General features: G+C 31.1%; 1 protein-coding gene and 1 long non-coding RNA gene across 2 annotated transcripts; one reads left to right on the forward strand and one right to left on the reverse strand.

Moving 5' to 3' along the window:
• Positions 1-3: 3 nt before the first annotated feature.
• Positions 4-20894, forward strand: Mipp1 (Multiple inositol polyphosphate phosphatase 1). The gene is made up of 8 exons (XM_014242517.3): positions 4-195; positions 5516-5692; positions 17359-17450; positions 17511-17657; positions 18737-18826; positions 18904-19145; positions 19936-20035; positions 20301-20894. The coding sequence occupies exons 2-8, from the start codon at positions 5518-5520 to the stop codon at positions 20856-20858; spliced, it is 1404 nt and encodes a 467-aa protein (XP_014097992.1). The 5' UTR covers positions 4-195; positions 5516-5517; the 3' UTR covers positions 20859-20894.
• On the reverse strand, positions 10439-13435 carry LOC118682537 (uncharacterized). Its single transcript, XR_004978357.2, has 2 exons — positions 10702-13435; positions 10439-10641 (listed from the first exon to the last, which is right to left on the reverse strand). It is a non-coding gene; the product is annotated as an uncharacterized lncRNA (long non-coding RNA).
• Positions 20895-21465: the final 571 nt, after the last annotated feature.

Genomic DNA, 21465 nt, shown 5'->3' on the forward strand with positions numbered 1-21465 from the left:
TGAGAGTATTAATCTATAGTGTATTTGGTTATTTGATTGGTGATACAGCGAACAAGTTTTTTGTAATATTTAAAAGCGCGTTCCTTTTGACCAATGTTCTCAGTAGCCATTTACATACATTTGTATACGTACTATTGTTACAATAAGAAGCAGTCTTAAATATACTCAATATAAAACGCGCGTTTATTTATAAAGGTAATAAAATATATCTAATGACTGTTGTGATGAAAATATTCAGAAATCAATAGTGAAATAACTAAATAAGTAATAATAATAGTACTTAAATTGTGAAAATATTCGTCTTTTCTAAGTGAAATTAAATTAATATAAGTTTTTGTAACATAGTGACGTAATGAAATTTTCTCATTAGTGCAAGTTATATGTGTATTTGGTAAATAAATATAAAATGCTGAGCTCATTTGCTTTAATAAGCTTGAAAATATATACTTATATATGTATGTATATCCACATATGCATATGTTCAAAAACGTATAGGGGCGCGTTGAGTTATTTTCACAATAATAAACAAACATAAAATATTGAAATACTAATAATAATAATAACTAATAATCATATTAATTATTGGAATCTTCACTTAAAATCATTTTTTTTTAAAAAGATATTAAAATACAAATAGCTGCTTAATTTAACTTGATTAGTGCAAAATTGTAAATATACAGATATGTACATAAGTATAGAACACAGTTTATTTTGAAATAGTAAATTACCAGCCATAATGATATTACATACGTACTTTAGGAGATATACATACATAGATAGTTTAACATAGTGCCATTTACCACATATTCTTTCAATTATGTTTGGATTGACAATAAAAAAATTATTAAGCCTTTTTCTTCTATTTCATGTTGGTTGAAAACCTGCGCCCGAAATGAAAAAATACTGTTGTTGGTACGAAATAAATTTTTTGATTTAATATAATATCCCTTAACTTCAATACACTTATTCCAATGATCTTCCAATTATTTTATGCCATCCCTATAATGACTTTCCGGAAGCTCTGCAAAATACCCGTCTACGGCTGTAATAGCTTCTTCATTCATGAAAAACGCTTTCAACGGAGGAATCGTTTCAGGTTTCTGAAGAGGTAATAGTCGCTGGCAGCCAATTCTGGTGAATACAGTGGATGCTTACGCAATTCGTACTTTAATTCGTTGAATTTTGTCAGTATTAAAACACCTTTGTGAGCAGATGTATTTTCTACCCCAAAATTTAACTTAGCGTTTTGAAGGTGAGAACTCCTTAAACCCTTCAAACAATTGTTCAAAAATTTCCTTTGCTTTTAAACCTTTCAAAACATAGAATTTAATCACTGCGCGTTATTCAATTTTTTCCATATTAAAAAAATACTCTGATTCGTCAAATTCAATGTTCTCACTATTGTTCAACTTGGATATGTTCTCCCGTCAGATGAAAACAATTTTAAACTAATTGTGCTATTTCTTGGTGAGGCCAGTAACTCTTCAACCAACTTGTACTCCAGAATCTTAGACGATCATTCAAATTTGAATATTTCATTCATATGTTAGATATATGTTGGTAAGACAATAGTAATTTAAAGAGATTGAGAGTCTATAACCAGAAACTAGAAGGTATCACCCCTTTGAAAAATTATATAAAACCTTTACCGATTATACATTTTATGAAAACGTTGTCTTATAATGGTATATCAACCATTTGAACTGCAATCCCTTCAATGTATAAAAACAGCATAAAAGAAAATATATATTAATATAACAAAGATTACCAAAAAAGTTCTATTATAATAAACGAATAAAAGTAGTCTTGTTCTATTTATACTTTCATTACCATTTATTAAAATATCAAATTTTTTCCTAAAATCACTTTCCAAAATAAAGTAAAATAGACTAAAGGTACATAAATGAAGTTAAATAGAAGGATGTTATTAAAGTAGAGATACATATTATTGACGTGAGGTATGTTTTTTCCATACTTTATTAATTTCTAATAGGAAATTAATCTATGTGCGTAAGTAAGTAAAAAGCTTAATATCTGGCTCTATTTCTAAGTAAATTAATACGTTTTTATTCCTTTTAGTTTCGTGATAAAAAACAATTAAAGGAAATTCCTCTTTGAAAGTGATTGAACAAAATTTAGCTCAATCTCAAATACAAGTAGCTGTCCTCACTCCTTTTGAAGAATATTTAAGTATATATATACAAACATATATGTATTATATTACAATATTATTATAAATATATTATTTACACATCAATTCCATTTCTCCCTTCCTTCCTTATCGCATGTTTCAATCTTTTGGCTATAGGCGTCTAAAAGTTAAAGTGGTATAAATATACGATAGCCGTGTTTGGTTCGCCATTTCTCTTATCTTATCGATATCTTCGAGTGCTACGCTGTTGTCAAAAATTTTCTAGAAAGCAAAGCCATAACAAAGTTAGTTATCTGCAACCATCTTTGGTGCAGAAGAACACAGTAAGTGGTATGCAAACAATCAAAGCTATAACAAAATAACTTAATGCAAGCAATTATCTTTAGCATTTCATGGCACAGAATAAAGTTAGGTAATAATAACCTACTTAACTAACTTTAACGGTCTTAAGAAAAACAACAGAAGCATTAAAATCAAGCATAAAACTATACCATCTGTTGTATGGAACCCTAACTACCAAATCCATTCTGACAAGTTAGAGTCTGTTCAAAAAGAATTTTTACTTTTCGCCTTAGCGAATTTCCGATGGGATTCTAGGGTAAGTCTACCTCCATACATTAGTCGCTTATTAATCTACCTACACTTTCTAGTCGTAGGAAAATGCTTGGCATAATATTCTTAGTGAAAATCTTGAATGGAACAGTTTGCAGTTCTTTTCTCCTGTCTGAAATTAAATTTAATATCCCGATTCGCTTTTCGAGGCAGTTTAGACCTTTACTGTTGAAATCCTGTAGATCAAATTTTGAACTAAACGAGCCATTCCGTCGTATATCTCATGATTTTAATTCTCATTCCAGCACATTTGACTTATCTGACTCACTTTTTAAAATGAAAAAGACTATTGTTTCTCTTAATGAATGAAAATGTAACAATTTATTATATTGTAACTATAAATCTTGGCTGTTGAAATTTTTGTTTCTGTAGCTGAGCAGTTTTAGATCTCAACACTTAAAAAACTCTCTTACCTTTTCTGACTCGGCTAATTCCGCAGGTATGCGGATTGCGCGCCTCGCGTCGGTTTTGCGGGAGGATTACCCAATCGTTAGGTTATTATTGTTATTATCTAAAACGTCTGGTGCGTGAAATGCTAATATTATGAAAACAGACTTAATAAAATGAATATATACTAAGAAAATATATATTATGAAAACAGACTTAATATAATAAATTGAGTGATTTCTGTAAATTTGGTTAATTTACAGAAAGATATTTCTGGTATAAAGTAAAATATAGTATTGAAATCAAGAAAGCATGGATCGTCTGTACTCGAGACACAATTTCATATAATAACGAATATTGAAATAATATACAACTCATTTTATACTCTCGCAAAATGTTACACAGAGTATAATAGTTTTGTGCACCTAACGGTGGTTTGTAATACCTAAAACTTATTGAAATAGATATAGGATTGCACATACAAAAATAAATATCAAGATGACGAATTCCGAAAATCTGTCTGTCCATACAAGGCTTAACTTGGGTTTAAGTTCAAATATCTAGATGGAACTTGGAACACGTGTTCCTTGTTGAAGTTATTTAAAATATACTTACTGAATCTACCAACTCTTCCTGTTTCTACAATTGATAGGACTTCCAATATGAGGCATCCTCGAGGCATAAAATTAAAAAATGAGCACACTCCGAGGGACGAACCCGTTGAATCTCGCCCCAATCCAATAGGACATCAAATGTAAGACATCTACGTTGATTGTTATTCTTGAAAATACCACATAAAAAATAGTTGAATATAAATTTATAGTTGTACACAAAATTTTGTGAACTTACCTTTCAATAAGTTCAAGAAATGAATAGGGAGGTTGGTTTGTTTGGGAAATTAAAAATTACTTAAAAAGGAAATATCCCTAAAGGGGTCGAGCCCGATTTAATTTTACGCAGTTTTGACGAGAGAGTACAAACGTTTTGAAAAAAATCATTAATTATGGTATTTTTTTTTTGTATTTGTAAATTTCTAATTGTAAAATACATAGGAGATCTAAAAATAAACATTAATTTTGTAACGACATTCCAAGAAATTTCTTCCTTCAAATGTTTTAGCTGTAATTAAATAACTATGCGCCCGTCTATTTGGTTATAAAAAATACCATAATAATGTATCTAAGATTTATTTATTTAATTCTGAAATCTATCTACAGGTCAATTTACATTACAATGGTTGGTTAAAGGATTTATCCTAAAAATTTCCTTCCGAAGTTCATTAAACTTATACTGATTTACAAGTGTATATAAATCATTTTAAAATAATTTAATGATATCTACGGTGTAATAACAAACTTTACATAATTTCAGTTGACTATCACATGATTCATGCCGTTTAGCTAAATTATCAATGATTTAATTGAATTCAACTTATCTGACTATTCCGCAATGCGATCGAGATAATTATATCGCGGATATTCAAATCTAAACTTGATTTGTGATAAATTAGCAATTTTAATATGATTGTATTGTTACATTGTATTGTTTAGTTTATATTGAATTTGCTATTATAATTGAATTTTTCTATCATATTCTGTGCTATACACACTTATTTTAATTTATGAAGTATTTCGCAGTGATATTCTATATAAAGGGTGATTTTTAGACATGTTGTTTTCAAGAAGAAATAAAAGGCCTATAACTTTATGTTATGGTCAAGAATTTTGCTTTATCATAAAGATAAGGGCAAGTCACTGCTGCGGCTGGCTCGAATAAATTCCAGTCGAGAGGCCACAAAAAAGAGCTAGCGGTTAATCCAAGATCCAAGAGGCCGCGAAAGAATCCCACGACGCGAGATAATGCGCTCACCAAAAGTTTCCTTCAATTAATGGACTGTTTCCTGTTTTCTTAGCTGTATGGCATGTAGCCCGTCTAGTTGGAACTAAAGGTCGTCCACATTAACATCCTCCGATTCAGGCACGAAAAAATCATTAATCATGGATCTGTAGCGTTACCCGTTGACTGTAACATTATGGCCCCATTTTTGAAAAAATATGGACTCATGATTCCCTCTGCTCATAGATTCTTTCACTTTACGATATAGAAATCAGTTACGGAAATTGAATGATACGGAATACTAAGTTGTACTGAATACTCACTGTACTGACAATTTTATTTTCTTGCAATTATTTTTAGTAGAAGATAATAAAGGTTGGAAATATTGCTAGGATAAAAAATCCGGTAGATTTTTCCATTTAAGTTATATGTTATTTCAGTGTAAGTTTAATAAAGTTCATAATTAATCCCAAAATAATTTGGAATATGTAAAATAATAATAACAACTCTAACCCACTTATATTGCAGATATGAGATTCCTGTTGGCTACCATCTTAGTGTTATGTTTGCAAATATGTGTTCAAAGTCAGGATGATTACTGCTTCGGCAAAGACACGGAAAGACCTCAGACACGCCATTTCACATCGAAAACAGCTTATCAGATAATTAAGGGAACGAATATTGAAAAAGAATACTTGGTTCCAGGTGTGAATTTATATTTTTTCATCTGCTCACTTATTTATTATACATCAATTATTATATATATGTATGTATTTGGTACCAAAATAAGTTTTCTTCAAGTTCTAAAGAAAAACCAGGAAACAATTTTTCAAATCCACAAATTTCTCTCTTTTTATCATTTTTATTGCATTATTAAAAGTTTATCGATTTATACACCTAACCGTTTTTTGTAACAACTTAAAATTATGGGCGGATTTATTCGTCGTGTTTTTAGATAAGTCAATTTTCATAAGCTCACATTAACAACACTAAAAATTATTTCAATCAATTCAGATGAGGGTAAGTTTATAATTTTGATGAAGATGCAAATTTTATTTATTTTTCAGTTTTTCCATATCAAAATTACTCAAAAAAAGCATATTTTAAACACATTATATTTAATTTTATAATACCATTTTATTCAGTGTTCCAAATAATGATATATGACATAACTTATTATTAATGATACTTTTTTATATTTTGTAATCCCAAAAATCTTAATTAAAAATATATTTCAAGTTTCAATCCCAAATAGCCGATAGAAAAATTAAAAATGAATTAAATAATGTATAATAACGACTGACTTTAATTCAATGTGTACAAAAGCGTTATAATGTATGAATGATAAAAAGAAAGTAAAAGAATAGTTTACAGAGTTGTAAGAGGCACAAATACGAGTATGTAATTTTAATTACATGTTCATTTAATATTATTTACGTCAAACTACGTCGCCCCCACTTCTCTCAAAGAAGAATGTTCATTCTTCTGAGTTGCGTGATGCTTCTGCAGTTCGCTGTATTTTGCTGCTATGCTTCGTCAAACCTTTTAAGCCGACAGGTTGACCACGTTGAATTTTCTTCAACACGCTCGTAAGTAAGTTTGGAACATCCATATACATATTTTCGTCTATATCACTATTTACATTTAAATTTCTTTAATTTAAATGCTTTAATTTTCGCTTTATATTGTTTGAAAACGTTAAGCATGTTTGGTTTTTGCTTTAGGAAAAATACCTCAAACCACCGCGACTTTTACTATTACGCTATTTTGATTCACTTTCAAAAATATTTGTTTTCGCACTCATGAGATATACAAACACCATCTTATATTTTAGCAGGGGCTGTAAATGCGACTCATATACTTCGAGAACTTTTACACGAATAACTTTCGACTTCGATAATTTGTCTCGCCTTTCAACTGCCACGTAAGGGTCTCCACCGATGTTGGCAGATTATACAACAAAAAAATGTCTATTCTTTCGGCTTCGCTACATCGAACAATGTATTGAGATATTCTCGAACGCTACAATGCTACACGTTTAAATAGCGTCTCTCTCCTAGCTGAACTTAAAATTTCGATTCCAATTTCGACCAAACTTCACGTGGTACCTTTTCTCAGCAATTTTCCACTCCCGGAGCTTTGTCTTATATGTATACAGATAGTAATATTATATTAATAATTAGTCTTTTCTAGCTAATAATGTATTTTTTGACTTACAAGTTATCTGTCAAGTCATTTGTCAAAATTTTAATTTTTCTACCTCTTGGAACACAGGCTTATTTGATTTCCAGAATATCACGATATAGTTGTATTTATTATTTGCCTGCTCAACTACGTTTTTTAAATAGTATAAGCAGAGAATATTAATAAATAGAGTACAATTGTTAGCAGTTCTAAAATGTAAGTTGTTATGAGGGAACATCGAAAAAGCACAATTTCGAAAATGAAATTACACCACGTCATGAAGAAACATTCAACACTATATAAGGGAACTCAACGATCTTCACCACTCTATAAGGGAACCGAGCAAAATGTATGCGTATGAACGAAAATTAAAATAAGAAAAATAAATTTATTTACAATGTCATTTAATAAAAAAAGGTTATAAAAAAGAGAATTAAAAATATCTGTAATAAGATTTGAACACAGGAAAAATATTTGATGTTACAATAAGGAAATCTGCTATACACACAGCAGATAATATTTGAATGGAATAGTCAAATGTATGAACTCAAACAGCTATCAATTTTAGTTGCTTCAAATGACCAATTTGTATTTATGTAAGGAAGGCGCGTCTGCTACAAAGCAGGGATGGTATTTGATAATTTTCAACTGTGCCGAATTTATTGTGCGGAAATTTAGTTGAGTCTTTATTTAACGAAAATTAAAAACACTGCATTTTTCAACGTCACAGCTTATTTGGTCCAGTTATAATATGAATTATTTAAAATGGGATAACATTTTTTCAAAATACTAATAGCTGGTATGTCCTCCCTTTTGATTTACCACCCCTTTGAGGCGGTTTAGGATAGATTCCACTAACTTCTTCGTAGTTGTATGTCGTATTTTAGCCCATTCCTAAATTAAGGCGAGTTTTAAGTTATTTTTGTTTGAAATGTTGCGTTTTCGAATGTTGCTATCTAAAATAGCCCACATATTCAATAACATTTAAATCGGGTGATTGTGCGGGCGGTTTCATTACGTGAGGATATATGAGACACGTTTGAACAATTCCCGAAGTGTGCTTTCGATCATGGTAAAAGTGAAAAGTGGACTCTATACCCAATACCTAAGCACTTTGGATCAAGTAGTCCTTAAGAATTTAATAGATAAAGCATTTTATCCATTGTACTTTCGATAAATTGGAGTCCTCCCTACAAGCCCATACCATCACATGGCCCCCTTGTTTTTAGTGGCTTTTCCTGCAGCTCCGTATTTGATTTCCGGCGAACGTAAGATCGGAAGCCGGACCCAAACATGTTAAATTTTTACTCATCAGCAAATATAACATACTTCCAGAACCCAGCGTGCCTTTTGATGTGCTTCTTTGCGAATTTTAGCCGGATATCTTTGTTTTTCTTACTGAGAAATGGTTTCTTGCATGCAACTATAATGTCCTGAATTTCTATAGCCAAATTTGGTGCCGATATCCTTGCGCTTTTCTATATTTTTTAAATAACAAATCGTTCATCCGATGGACTGGAAATTTAGTTTGAAGTGATTTTCTGGCAATAAATTTCATCTTTGTAGGACTGAAGACCCATTCTCGTTGTTCAATGGTTGTGCGTTCTCCCATCGTCATAACACGTGCTTTATTGATGAAGGGGAACTAATAGTGTCAATTATATTTGTGAATATATTATTCAAAGCATGCCTCAAAATTAACCGTTATCTTAATGTCTTGGCTGTAAATTGCATATAATGAGTCGAATAAGATGCGATGTTGAAAAACGAAGTAATTTTTGTTTGCGTTAATTAAAGACGAAACTCTTGTTCCAAATAAAAAAACAGAATAGAAGTGTTAAATTCAATCTCAATAAATAACTTTGCATTTCAATTTCGTCAATTTCTCTTATAGTTTAAAAGATATGTCAATTTGAACATGTAAATATGAAATGGTGGATTTTGGTCTTTCGTCATGTAGTGTAGACTAAAGTTGAAAGGGCGGAAAAATGCACAATATGCGTACTTTTCTATCACTGGAAATTGGAGAATTTGTCTGATGATCCCTTCAGAAAATAAAATTGGCAACATGGCGTATTAGCGACTTAAAGTAATTATTTTAATTTATTTCATATTATGCACTATATATGGCATTAAATTTTAAAATGTATATAAAGTTACCATTCTTATGAAATCTTTAATTATTTCTATGCGTTCTAAGCACATCTATGCGGATTTTATATGTTTACTCAATACCACTATTTCATAGTTTTTCGATCATTTTATAAAGATACAACGCTGTGAAAATGCAACCCAATCGTTAATCACATTACTTCAATAATAAAGCACTGCAAAAAGAACAAAGGTGACAATATAGCCGACATTGTCGCACAACTCGGCGTCAATGTGTATGCGAGCTCGTATGTTTGTCAACAAAGTTATAATTTTTTTTGTTCAACGCTTCGTCAGAACTCAATTTTTTACCAACAACACAATGTTACTCCGCGTTACTTTCATAACATGCCACCATGATTAGAGGCGTTTCATCTAAGGCTGTACTATTAATGATAGTACCTCCCTGACCCTCCATGCGGTTTGTATGGAATACAATAATATTTACGTAATAATATAAATACACACAAATTCATACTAAGTTTAAAATTTTTGAAATAAAATCCCCTTAATATAAGTAGCTAAAATAATAATGTGTCAGTGCGTTCCTTGACCCCTATTTGCTTTCAATCCTTCAACTTGCTGCATTCTAACTGTTCTCGCATAAAAGCAAAGAAGCATTATTTGCGAGGGGCAAGAAGAAGTAAACACTAGCGTATGTCTATTTATAAAAGTATGTATTGTATATGTGGTTGTCATATTTGTGTACATACTTGTACGCATAAATAAGGGATCATTTAATAAACATATGAACATAATTTTCTGAAATAATTAAAATATAAAATCTAAGTAAGTAAAATACGACACTAAAGTAACTAAATTGAAATCTGCAATTAACAAATTAAAAGGGAAAATAAAATTTAAGGTTCATGATTTTCAGGCTTAGAACGTAAATGCTCGTATTCGCATTAAACTTAACTCCTTCACATATGTGGAATCCTGACAGCTTTAGCAACTGTTTTATTGTTATCCTTTGAGATATTGTTCACGGAACGTACATAAATGTGTTGAAGAATTTATTTATTAAATGCTTATTTTATTCTGCGATTTTACCAATAATCCTCCTTTTTAATTCAAGAGATTATTTGTAAATGAAATTGAAAACACAATAACAAATAGGTATACGCATCGATAATTTATTTAAGAACTTTCGTTGTGTCTAATTATAGCCTTTTCCACGTTTACTACATTGCATGGTGTATGTTTACTACACTATTAATCAAAATGTTATTATCAGGTGTAATCGCAGATGCAACTGGTGTATAGGGTACAGTAGGACAAAGAATATATCGCTGTGTGGTACTACTTTGTAGACGCAACTATTAAAAGAATTTTAAAATGAAGATGAATGACAAATTTCCTTATCAGTAATCTGTTACTTATTTGTTTTCTCTCTTCCACAATTGCCAACAAAAAAGTGTCCTTGTTTCTCGGCGTTCCTATTTTCTGATCAAGAGCTCTTTGTTAAATTCCGTATATTAAGAATTGAGATTACATTTGAATGCTTACATCCACTTATATAATATTTACTACTAATTTCTAATAGCTGATAAGTATTTCTATTTGCTGATAAATATTGTTTGATGAGTGTTTACATATGCTTACATCTATTTATACTAAATATTTTTAATAGCTGATAAGTATTTCTATTTGCTGATAAATATTGTTTAGTGTTTATATATTCTGTTACTGAATTTCTGTATAATGTTATCATGTTCTTATCGTCACTTATATTAGGGAACTTAATATGTTTGCTTTTGGTTGGATATTGTTTATCGCTATTTGTGTTTGGAAACAAAAATTGTTGCTTGTATATATGTATGTTTATACATATACTAACGTTCTTAACTCTTCCTGATGTTTAACATCTTAAACACAATACGGGCGACGACGAATATTCGTCGTACTCGGCGACGCCGTCGGACGGATTATCGCCGAGTGTTGTCGCCGTGTAAAACACAATACGGACGATTTTCGTCTCAGCTAGTGTATATTCAGCGCTCAAAAATATCACAATAAATGACGAAACCAAACATAAACAATCTTAATATTGCCAACACAGACATTTTCTTAAATTTTTTTTTAAAATCATTAGTATTTTTACTGAAAATAATCTTTCTTTGATATGGTGATGCCATTTTTGCGGCCGCGGTCGGCGATAAAATTAGAAATAGCTCTATTTGAAAAATCGTCATGGTGGGCGAAATCCGCCGCCGTCGCATACTGTGTTAATCTTCATATACAATCGTGTGTTCGAATCACCGACGGTATCGCCGAGTACGACGAATATTCGCCGTCGCCCGTATTGTGTTTATGCTAGTAGTCGGAGGAGCTCGTCTTCATATGCTCTCTCGAATAATGAGCGTCTCTTGTTTTCGTCGACATTGTCTTAATTTTATATATAAGTAAATTGTTAAAATAAAAATAATTATGAAGAATGCAAACTCTACTGGATGTTCTTCTATAGGTATAGCGTATTTATATAATTTTTGAATATTATTAAATTTATAATTTGCGTTTGATTCTAATATTTGCAAAACTTCTACATCTCGTTATGATGTTCATGAATTGCATTTTTAATTTCTTCTTCGTGATTCACATATGTTTTATTATCTATACTTGTAGAGATTTCAAATTGTATTAAATGTGGTCCTCTTACTTTTAAACCGTTCCAAATATGTTCACTAGTTATTACAATATTGCTGTGGTCTACAATTTGTATTTCAATATTATTTTCTTGTATTAAGTTACATTGGGCTTTTTGATTTGATAACAGTGGAATGGTGATATTATCTTTTAATTTTTGTTTATAAATATTCGTGCCTACGTTACTTTTGCATTTTGATACATAAAAAATTCTTTCTTACTTTTCAAAACCTTTTGTTTCAATTCATACTTGTCTTGTTCAAAAGCTAAAGGAATCAGTTGGTATAGTTGGCATTTATTTGAAATAACAGGATATTTATATATGGTTATTACTGGGGAACATTATATATTTCATTGTGGATTACTTCATTTATTTCTTTTAAATTTAACATGCTTGAATAAAAGTTTCATAACCTTGCACAATTTATTGTATTCGTTATATTTTCTAATTCTTTAAGGACTTCTGTCATAATTAATCTCTCCATAATTGATTCAGGATCGAGGGTTTCAAGTATATTTTCGAATCGTTGATGTTAAACATATACACCGTGTCAGATTCAGTAAGCACAAATTTTTTACCATTTAAATCCGTTATTTTCTCCCAAGAACAATATGAAAAAATAAGTAATATTTTAAATCCGGTCGCTTTTATGTTGATACCTTCCTGATACTATCCTTATATATATAACCTTCCCTTTTACTGTCAAAATCGTGTCCCCTCGATCTTCCTTTACTTGATGTTTGTTGTACTTTGCCGAAGTTTTATTCCGTCGATCTGTCCGACTGTAAATTATATCGCCCTCTTCGTAAGAAATAATTTGCCGATTGCTATTATGGTACTTTAAAGTTGGTTCTGCTTCTGCTCAAGTGCTTCACGGATGTCGGGATATTTCTCGCGATAAAAAACACGTCCTCAGGTTTATATCCTGTACTAGAGTGAATGGTTTTATTATATTGACGTACCGCATTAAATATTCTGTCCCCTGGTGCTGTTTTATTTTCAGCTGCTAGGCTTTGTATGATTTCAACAAGTGTGCTGTGCACCCGTTCAATCTGAGCGTTTGACGTAGAATGGTGTATTGGTCAACTGTATAACGATTTGGCCATACAAGTATAACTAAAGAATACGCTCTCATTATCAGTCATAGATTATACTTTTATTAAAACTTCCCCAATATAAAACAAAATTTCTAGTATCTGTCTATTGAACTAAGTAAAATATTGTTGTTCATGTGAAATATGTCACTTTTTATGTGTTCTCCTACTTTTGTTGGTATTGGTTTCCTATAGATTGTTTGTTCGGTTGACTCTCATATTTATGTAAAAGGCATATTTCGTTGTTTGTTTCGTGTGTTTGTCTCGGCTCTGCACATTTGCTTTAGGTTTGGCCAGTAGTAGTTTAAAAGTATCTCTTAGGCGTTGTTTTTGTAATTTTTAAGGGCACTTCTGTGAGTTTGTATAGCAATCTCTTTCGTTTATATGAATTCACAATATCATCAAGAAGTTTTTGTGCTTGTACAAATGTACAATTTGGAAATGTATGAATAATATCTTTTCCGAAGTGAAAAATTTCTTTATTTTCTACCCTTAAAGAATTTGTAACGCTTGGCATTGCAATATATCGTATCCCTAAAATGTTCAGGAAATATTGTTTTACCTGTTTCAATATTTCTATTGGTGAGCTTTGTGCAGAATGATCGGAGCAAGTGGTTTACTTGTTGTCGAGCAAGTGCATCTGCTACAACATTTTGATGGCCTGGCTTGTAAACTAATTTTGTTCCATATTCTTCTATTAAATTTTTCTATCTTTTTGGTTTTCTGTTTAGTTTATTTTCAGACATAGAATATATTACTAACTGGTGGTCTGTATAGATTGTTAAAACGGCCACTCCGTATAGATAATTTCAAAATTTTTGGAGTGCCCACACTATAGCTAAAAGTTTTTTCATTGGTAATATAACCTTGTTCGGTAAAGCTTAGAATTCTGGAAATAAAAGCGATTCTATTCTGTACAAGTACAACTCACATAGCGAAATTTCTTGTGTCAGTCGTAAGTTCAAAAAGTTTTGAAAAATCTGGTTGATACAATTCTACCTGCGCTTGTAATTCTAATTTAATTTTTTCAAAGGCCGCTTCGTCCATTTTTTATTCATATTTTCGCGCTTCTGTTTTTTACCATACCTGGTATGTATCCAATAAAACTGTCACTGGTTTGCCCCGTAATGCCACATTTTGTCACAATACATGGCAACCCTTATATACGCCTAAAAAAGTATTTCCTGTTTGTATTTTTCTTCAAAATTTTCTAGGTCTTCCACTTTGTTTTCTTCTTCGACTGTCCGATTTATCCTCTGTACTTTTTGAGAATTATATATTTTGATATGACGGCACTCTTTCTCTTTTAAATTGTTTACTTTATTTGATATTATAACCACTATACATACCATTCTAAGTTGTCCGGACAAATTGACGTGAATTGTCAACCTGCATGGGATTTAGATCTGGACTTTGAGCAGGCGTTTTAATTACTCCAGGGCAATTGTATAAAAGCCAAAGCTTTGTATTTAATGCGGAATGCTTCGGGTCGTTATCTTGGTAAAACTGGAAAGTCGCTCCGATTCCGAGATTTTCTGCACTAGTTCGCAAGTTTCTCTTCAAAATACCAATATATTGCATGTGGTAAATGATTTGGCGAATTGGTTCCATTTTTCCAACTCCTGCTGCCGACATACACCCCCAAATCATAACGCCTCCACCTCCGTGTTTCACAGTTGCCACTGTATTTCGCTCTTCCAGCTCTGTATTGGGTTTTCTGTACACAATTACTTTGCCATCACATCCAAAAAGATTAAATTTGCTCGCATCTGCAAAGGTCATATTACTCCAAAATTCAGCGGGCTTGTTTATGTACGTTTTTGCAAAGCTTAATCTTTCCAATCTTTTTTTTTAGAGATATGTGGCTTTTTGCGCGCAACTCTTCCCCTGTAGTCATTAATTTTCAAATAATTTCGAATGGTTTGGGGTGTCACATCTATATTTAGGCTTTCTTTAACATTTTTGTAGAGAACCGTTGCATTTGTTTTTGGTTCTTTTTTGACCTGGCGAACCAACCAACGTTCGTCTGTTTTACAAAAGACCTTAGGTCGACCACACCTTGGATGATTTTCAACCGACTTCTAATCTTTCCATTTTTTAATAATATAATGAAAAGTTGTACGTAACCTATCAACTAATTCGGCTATTTTGCTTTCGGTTAATCCACTTTTAAAGTACTTTACGATAAAATTTTCTATTTCTTCAGACACTTTTTTCTTTTTACGACCAATGTTTAACTTCACTTATTTACTTTAAATTTCGCTTTAAAATGGATTGCTGCAAAACAATGTTAAGCAAAATATTCAAACCGATCGTTATTTTTTACCGTTAATCATTGGAATTCGCTCTTTTGCGTAATTGTCGAATATTTTTTTTTGCTTCAATATTCGGGGTAATTTAGTTTTTGTGCTTTTTTGGTTAGTTTTATTGTTTTTATTATCATAAAAGCCATCAAGTTACAAACTAAATAAATTATTGCTCCAAAAAACACTGATTTTTGATCTTTTATTAGTTTATATTAAGGAATATTTCAAAAATAAATAGAAAAATGCATATGTCGAATACTTTCTTTGGCCAGTGTATGTAATTTTGTAAAGGCATGCATGCAAAACTGATAAACTTTTAATTAAATTATGTAATTTTGAAAGCAATATTTTTAGGCAATGTGCAAATTTGGCCTACTTTTTATACATTTCTTATGTTTGATAATATAATATTATATACTACTATATACTAAATACATAACATACTATCATAATATACTATAATATTAATATATTACAATAGTAATTAATATAAATCCTACCTTTCATCATTTAAAACATACTTATATACATCCAAATGTATCATGCACATACACATGTATGTACAAGTATGTATATATGTACACCTTCACACATTCAAATCTCGATATTATCAGTAATAACTTGTGAGCGCCCTGCTCTATATGTACACACATATGTGCGTATGACATTGCCACACAAAGAATGCATACACAAACTTACATACATATAAGCGTACACATGTAAAGTATGTCACCACCAAAAACTACAAGCATTGTTCTACAAAAATAACAATCGTCTCAAATGGCATAAACAGCATCAAAAGTCAATATGGCATTCGAATTGCCGAATAAAAATTTATAGTAAATCACACACCAACAACATTTTTATCCATGAACGCAAGCGCCACTGGCAACTTCGCTTCAAAATCATAAATTGAACAACTTTCTGATGTTCCTTATAGAAGTAAAAAGTGACAACCCCGCAAACCATAGAAAAAAGTGATCGGCACAGCTCGAATTTTCTAGCAACAACACAATGTTGTGACGCTTTGTCGTTGCGTCAGTCCTTCGACGCATTGACTCTTTGACAAGAAAGCAAAAAACGTGAGCTGCGGTTATTGGTTTTCCGTGTCAACTGAGATTTCGCATGAAGCATAGAAAGTTGTATGTAAACAAATTTACAAACATTATTGCGTATGGTTCTTTCATATATGTTTACTTGCACACATAATTATACATGTATGAACATACAAGTATGTACGACCGCTTGGTTCTTTCAAATGTTATCAAAATCATGACCAAATAAATATATAAATATATTTTTCATAAAACATATGTATATTAATTAAATATTTAGGTAATAATACAATCCTTACTTTATTATATATTTCAAAAGATTTTATGAAGTTCATCATTATTCATGAAATAAGTAGGTCAATTTGAACATAAGTATTTATTTATTTAGAACAATATGTATATACTGAATATTAACACTGAAAATGCTCAATTCTGCTTTTTTTGATTCCCCTAATGTTAAATGTGGTGAAACACGCCCATCGTTTTCAGTTCCCCTTCGAAAAATTAAAGATTTTGATAATGACCGCACTGTGAACATTCTGGTTACACATGGCTGACTAGGTCTCAAGAGAAAAACATATGTATATTTAGATTATTAACCCGATCGTAATGTAATTTTGTATCAAAAAGCAGTACTATAGGACAATACTAAATTCGTTTGATATCAAAATAACGAAAATACGAATTTATTGGACATTTTGGCATATTTCCTGAAATATTTCTCAGTATATTTAGTCCTATAAATTAGGAGAATATTTACTGTTCGGTTCCATTTGAAATTAGTCTTTCCTTGCTTCTTTCCAGTTAGTTTTGTATTAACTTATAAACCACATTACATTTTTGTACAGAATATTGTAATTGGCGGTATTGGTATCAATAACTTAATTCAATAATATTTATTTTATATATGTATATTCAAAAATTTCATTTACAGGATGTAAAGCAACGAAAATCTGGATTTTACATCGACATGGTACTCGATTGCCAACAGTAAACACTATAAAAGCGGCTCCAAGATTAGAAATAGTAGGTTGAGAATTTATCAAAAAACGATTGGGATTTCAATTACATATGTTTTTTTAATAGCTTCGAGATGAAATCGTAAAAAATTACCGCGTTCGCCGCACAAAACCAGACACAAATGCACTCTGCTTAGAAGACCTCACACTGTTATCCATGTGGAAGTGGAATGCTAGTATTAAAATTGATCAAGAACAGTTTTTGACTCCACAGGTATATTGTAAATATAAAACATAAATGTTACACTTTTTAAGGAGTCAATACTGCTCTTCATAAAAAATTTAATTTTTTTATTCTCTAACAACATATTGCACACAGTAAATCCCATTAATAGAAAACTTATCTTGGAGATGAAACTAAATGATTTTATGATCTGTACTATATATAAATTTAATCCATTCCTAATTTCGTAGAATAGCGACTACATAGTGACATTTTTAAATATTAAGTTTTTCGAATACTTAAAAGTACTTTCGGAGGTTTCATTTAAAGCGAGACGTAATATACAGACTAAAACCATTATCTGTGAAACTTACGAAGCATTGAGAATAAATTCACATCTCTTCCAATCGCACACTCCGTTCATCTTGAAGGTAGCTGATTGAAGATTTGAGATTATATATTAGTGGATATATGTACAAAGTTCCATTATCGTTGCTTACGGAATAGCAGAGCGGATGCTAAGGACTATATTCATAGGTCATGGCCTGAAAGAACGAAACTATGTGTAACATTTTAGTAGATTGTTAAAGCTGAAAAATGTTAACGCCACCTTAGCACTTTAAGTTAGAGTTGATGAAATAATTTTTTGAAAACTGGATGGAAAGTTTTTCGAACTTCCCAGAAGCTAAAGTTAATGTTGGGGTTTTGTTGGTCCGCAAATTAGGCATATGTATATTCGCTAATGAAAAATTACCAACGATGATGGATCATACTCAAAAAACTAGAAGGAGTTTCTGAACTTTTAGAAAATAACAAAGCTAAACACTAAACGTTTATTGATGTGCTAAAAAACTATAAGGCCAAGGGCTGTAGAATGCATGAGTAAAAATAACACGAAAGCGTATGTAAACGAACAAGGAGAACTTTTTGATTAGGATATTATAAGCTTCAAACAATGGTATAAAGGCCAATACAATGAAAATATATTGTAAATTTAAATTATTGAGAAACAGTACTTTTTAAATTTACTTAAATCTTAATTTTAAATTCAAAGTAAATGTTTGTGTTGCCCGTGATAATAATAATAAAAATTAATTTAATGCATGTTATTAAATTTGATCATATTTTAGGGATATGAAGACCTTAAAGGAACGGCAAAAACTTACCAAAGGTTATATGGTGATGTTTTAAATAAAAATTACAATAACAGCTATTATAAGGTACTATTAATACTTTATTTGTCAGAAACTATAATTTAAATAGTTATATTATTTAATAATTATTATCGATTTAATAGTTCCGTCACACAGACACACAACGCACTACAGAAAGTTTTAGGGCTTTTGTGGAGGGTCTCTTTGGTGTTAATAACAATGTACAACCAGAACCAATACCTGAACAGGATTTGCTTTTACGGCCTTATGATTATTGCGAATCTTGGAAAGCTCACGACTACAGCGGAATTTTTTCTGAGAACTATAAATTCAAGCATTCAGCTGTTTGGAATAAAACCATTGAAGAAATCTCAAAACGATTGGGGTATGAATATTTTACTTTGTTTGTTTTATTTGTAAAAAAAAAAGCAATTCAATAAAAGTGTTGTTGTTAATATAAAGTATATATAAGTTTAGACTTTAAAAAGTTTGTCATATAAAGTGAGGCATCTAAAGTTTAGTTCTTCCAATATTATTTTCGTCCTGTTCAAATTAGCGCTAGTGATTTTCATGCTTTTATCACGGTGAGCATTGAGCAGATATATAGAGTGCGTTTGAGATGGCAATTTTGTCTGCACATCAGCAGAGTATCAGTAACGAAGTGTCAAATATTCAAAAGATATGCTATACTATGTAATTACTTCATAGCTCGAACACACCATGATTCCACAGCTAATTAGACAATTGCTTTTGATCTTTATCACAAATATTTATAAATTGAAAATACATTTGAAGTAATTTAAAAGGTATATCCAGCTATTGAAAATCAAACATAACTGTTATTGAGTTTAGCAATTACATAAATGTATGACCTTTAATATCATAAGATAGCCTCTTTGCAAAATTTTATTATTTATACCACACTTTTTAGAACTATTAAAATCCACTTCAAAATCTTCAAATTTATTTTTTCTTCGGCCGTTTTTTGAGTTTTTAAAAAACATTTATTAATCAGCGCCCATTTATATGAACTAATAACGAACGACGAAGTATTTTGTTCAAGCGGAACTGATCAACAAATAATTTGACAATTTGGCATACATGTACATAGTATATTGGGAAAAGATATTTCAATATTATTATTAAAACATTTTTTTATGATAAATATTTTACAGATTTCAATACCCTTTGGAGTCAAGTGATGTTGAACTGATGTGGGACATGTGTCGTTATGAACAGGCTTGGCAAGTTGATCGCATAAGCGCATGGTGCGCTGTAAGTATCTGTATACAACTATTTCGAACTACGATACGATTTTTAATTAAAAGTTTTTATGCTAACAATTTCTTTGCTATTCCTCGGCTATTCTTTCCTTACTTCTTTTATTATACAATTTTCGTTCGACTCCTAGAAATATTTCCTTAAATTCTTATGACTTTCAAAATAATTTATATAATGTTTGAAGCCTGCTGAATTTCACCCTTACTTAGTTTTTTGATTGCTTTTACACTATATTTTACTTCATTTTTTTTTTCTACAGGTTCTTACATCTGAACAAGTTACCGTACTTGAGTACGAAGACGACATGAAGTATTATTATAAACTCGGCTACGGTTATAAAGAAAATACTCGACTTAATTGCCGTGCTGCTCAGGATATGTTAACGCATCTAAACAGCAGAGCAACACCAAATGTTGTTGCTTATTTTGCGCACACCAGTGGAGTCCAGACCCTTCTTGCTGCATTAGGTATAGCAAAGGATAGTACCCCTCTTACTGCCGCCGATTACAATAGATCCGACTACAAGTGGAGAACTAGCAACTTGGATCCTTTCGCATCAAATTTTTTTGCCGTAAAGTATGAATGTAGCGATGAAATACCCGATAAGGCTATGTTCTTTCTCAATCAAAACGCTGTGGAATTCGACTGGTGCGATGGTAGTATGTGCGATTGGCCAGAAGTTTTAAAACAGTATGACTTACTTTACACTACTGATTGTAGCAATTTTTACTGTGCGGATGCAGGTGCTGTTTCTACAGTAACGTCGTTATCGTTGTTGTTATTTTGTACTTCTACAACCTTACGCTTAATCTATTAACGTAAAAATAAAAATTAATGACAAATGTTTTATAAATACTTACCATTCTAAACCTAAGGGCATACCCTACTAATTAAGGCCTAAAGCAAAAGATCTTTGGAATTATATTATTGTACAGTTGTTTTTATTGTTCATATTATCATCATATGAATTAACTACATACATGGTACATGACTCACTCACTCTCAGACACCCTCTTAAAAGGCTTCCAAGTTAAACAAATGTTCGGGGAATTGAGCTCTTTGAGGGCAAGGTGAAGAAATATTTATAAGGTCAATCGAAGGAGCAGTTATCTTCTGAACAGAAGAACTAAGTATTACTTCCAGGCTTGGAAGCTTCGTTAGAATCATTTCGGCACTTAAAAGAATGAAATAATTCTTCGTAATGCCCAAGTTTTTCGGTGAAAGTTTCAAGATCTCGATCGAATTCTCTAAAGCCATTTTCCGTCTGGACTACACCAACAATAGCTCGCTAACTACGATTTTTTAAAGATGATGAAATTGTTGCGGACAACACTAAATACCTGTGATGGGGAAAATAGGTTAACCAATAAATAATGGAATGTATGTAATAAAATTGAATCTTTATTTTTCTTGATATAAAGACT

This window comes from Bactrocera oleae, chromosome 6 (assembly GCF_042242935.1).
Source record: "Bactrocera oleae isolate idBacOlea1 chromosome 6, idBacOlea1, whole genome shotgun sequence".
Lineage (NCBI taxonomy): Eukaryota > Metazoa > Arthropoda > Insecta > Diptera > Tephritidae > Bactrocera > Bactrocera oleae.

Excerpts from the sequence above, each read along its gene's own strand:
- Mipp1 (XM_014242517.3), top strand. The coding sequence starts at position 5,518 with ATGAGATTCCTGTTGGCTACCATCTTAGTGTTATGTTTGCAAATATGT. Across the intron at positions 5,693-17,358 it reads AAAAGAATACTTGGTTCCAG|GATGTAAAGCAACGAAAATC; the intron begins GTGTGAATTTAT and ends TTTCATTTACAG. Across the intron at positions 17,451-17,510 it reads CGGCTCCAAGATTAGAAATA|CTTCGAGATGAAATCGTAAA; the intron begins GTAGGTTGAGAA and ends TTTTTTTAATAG.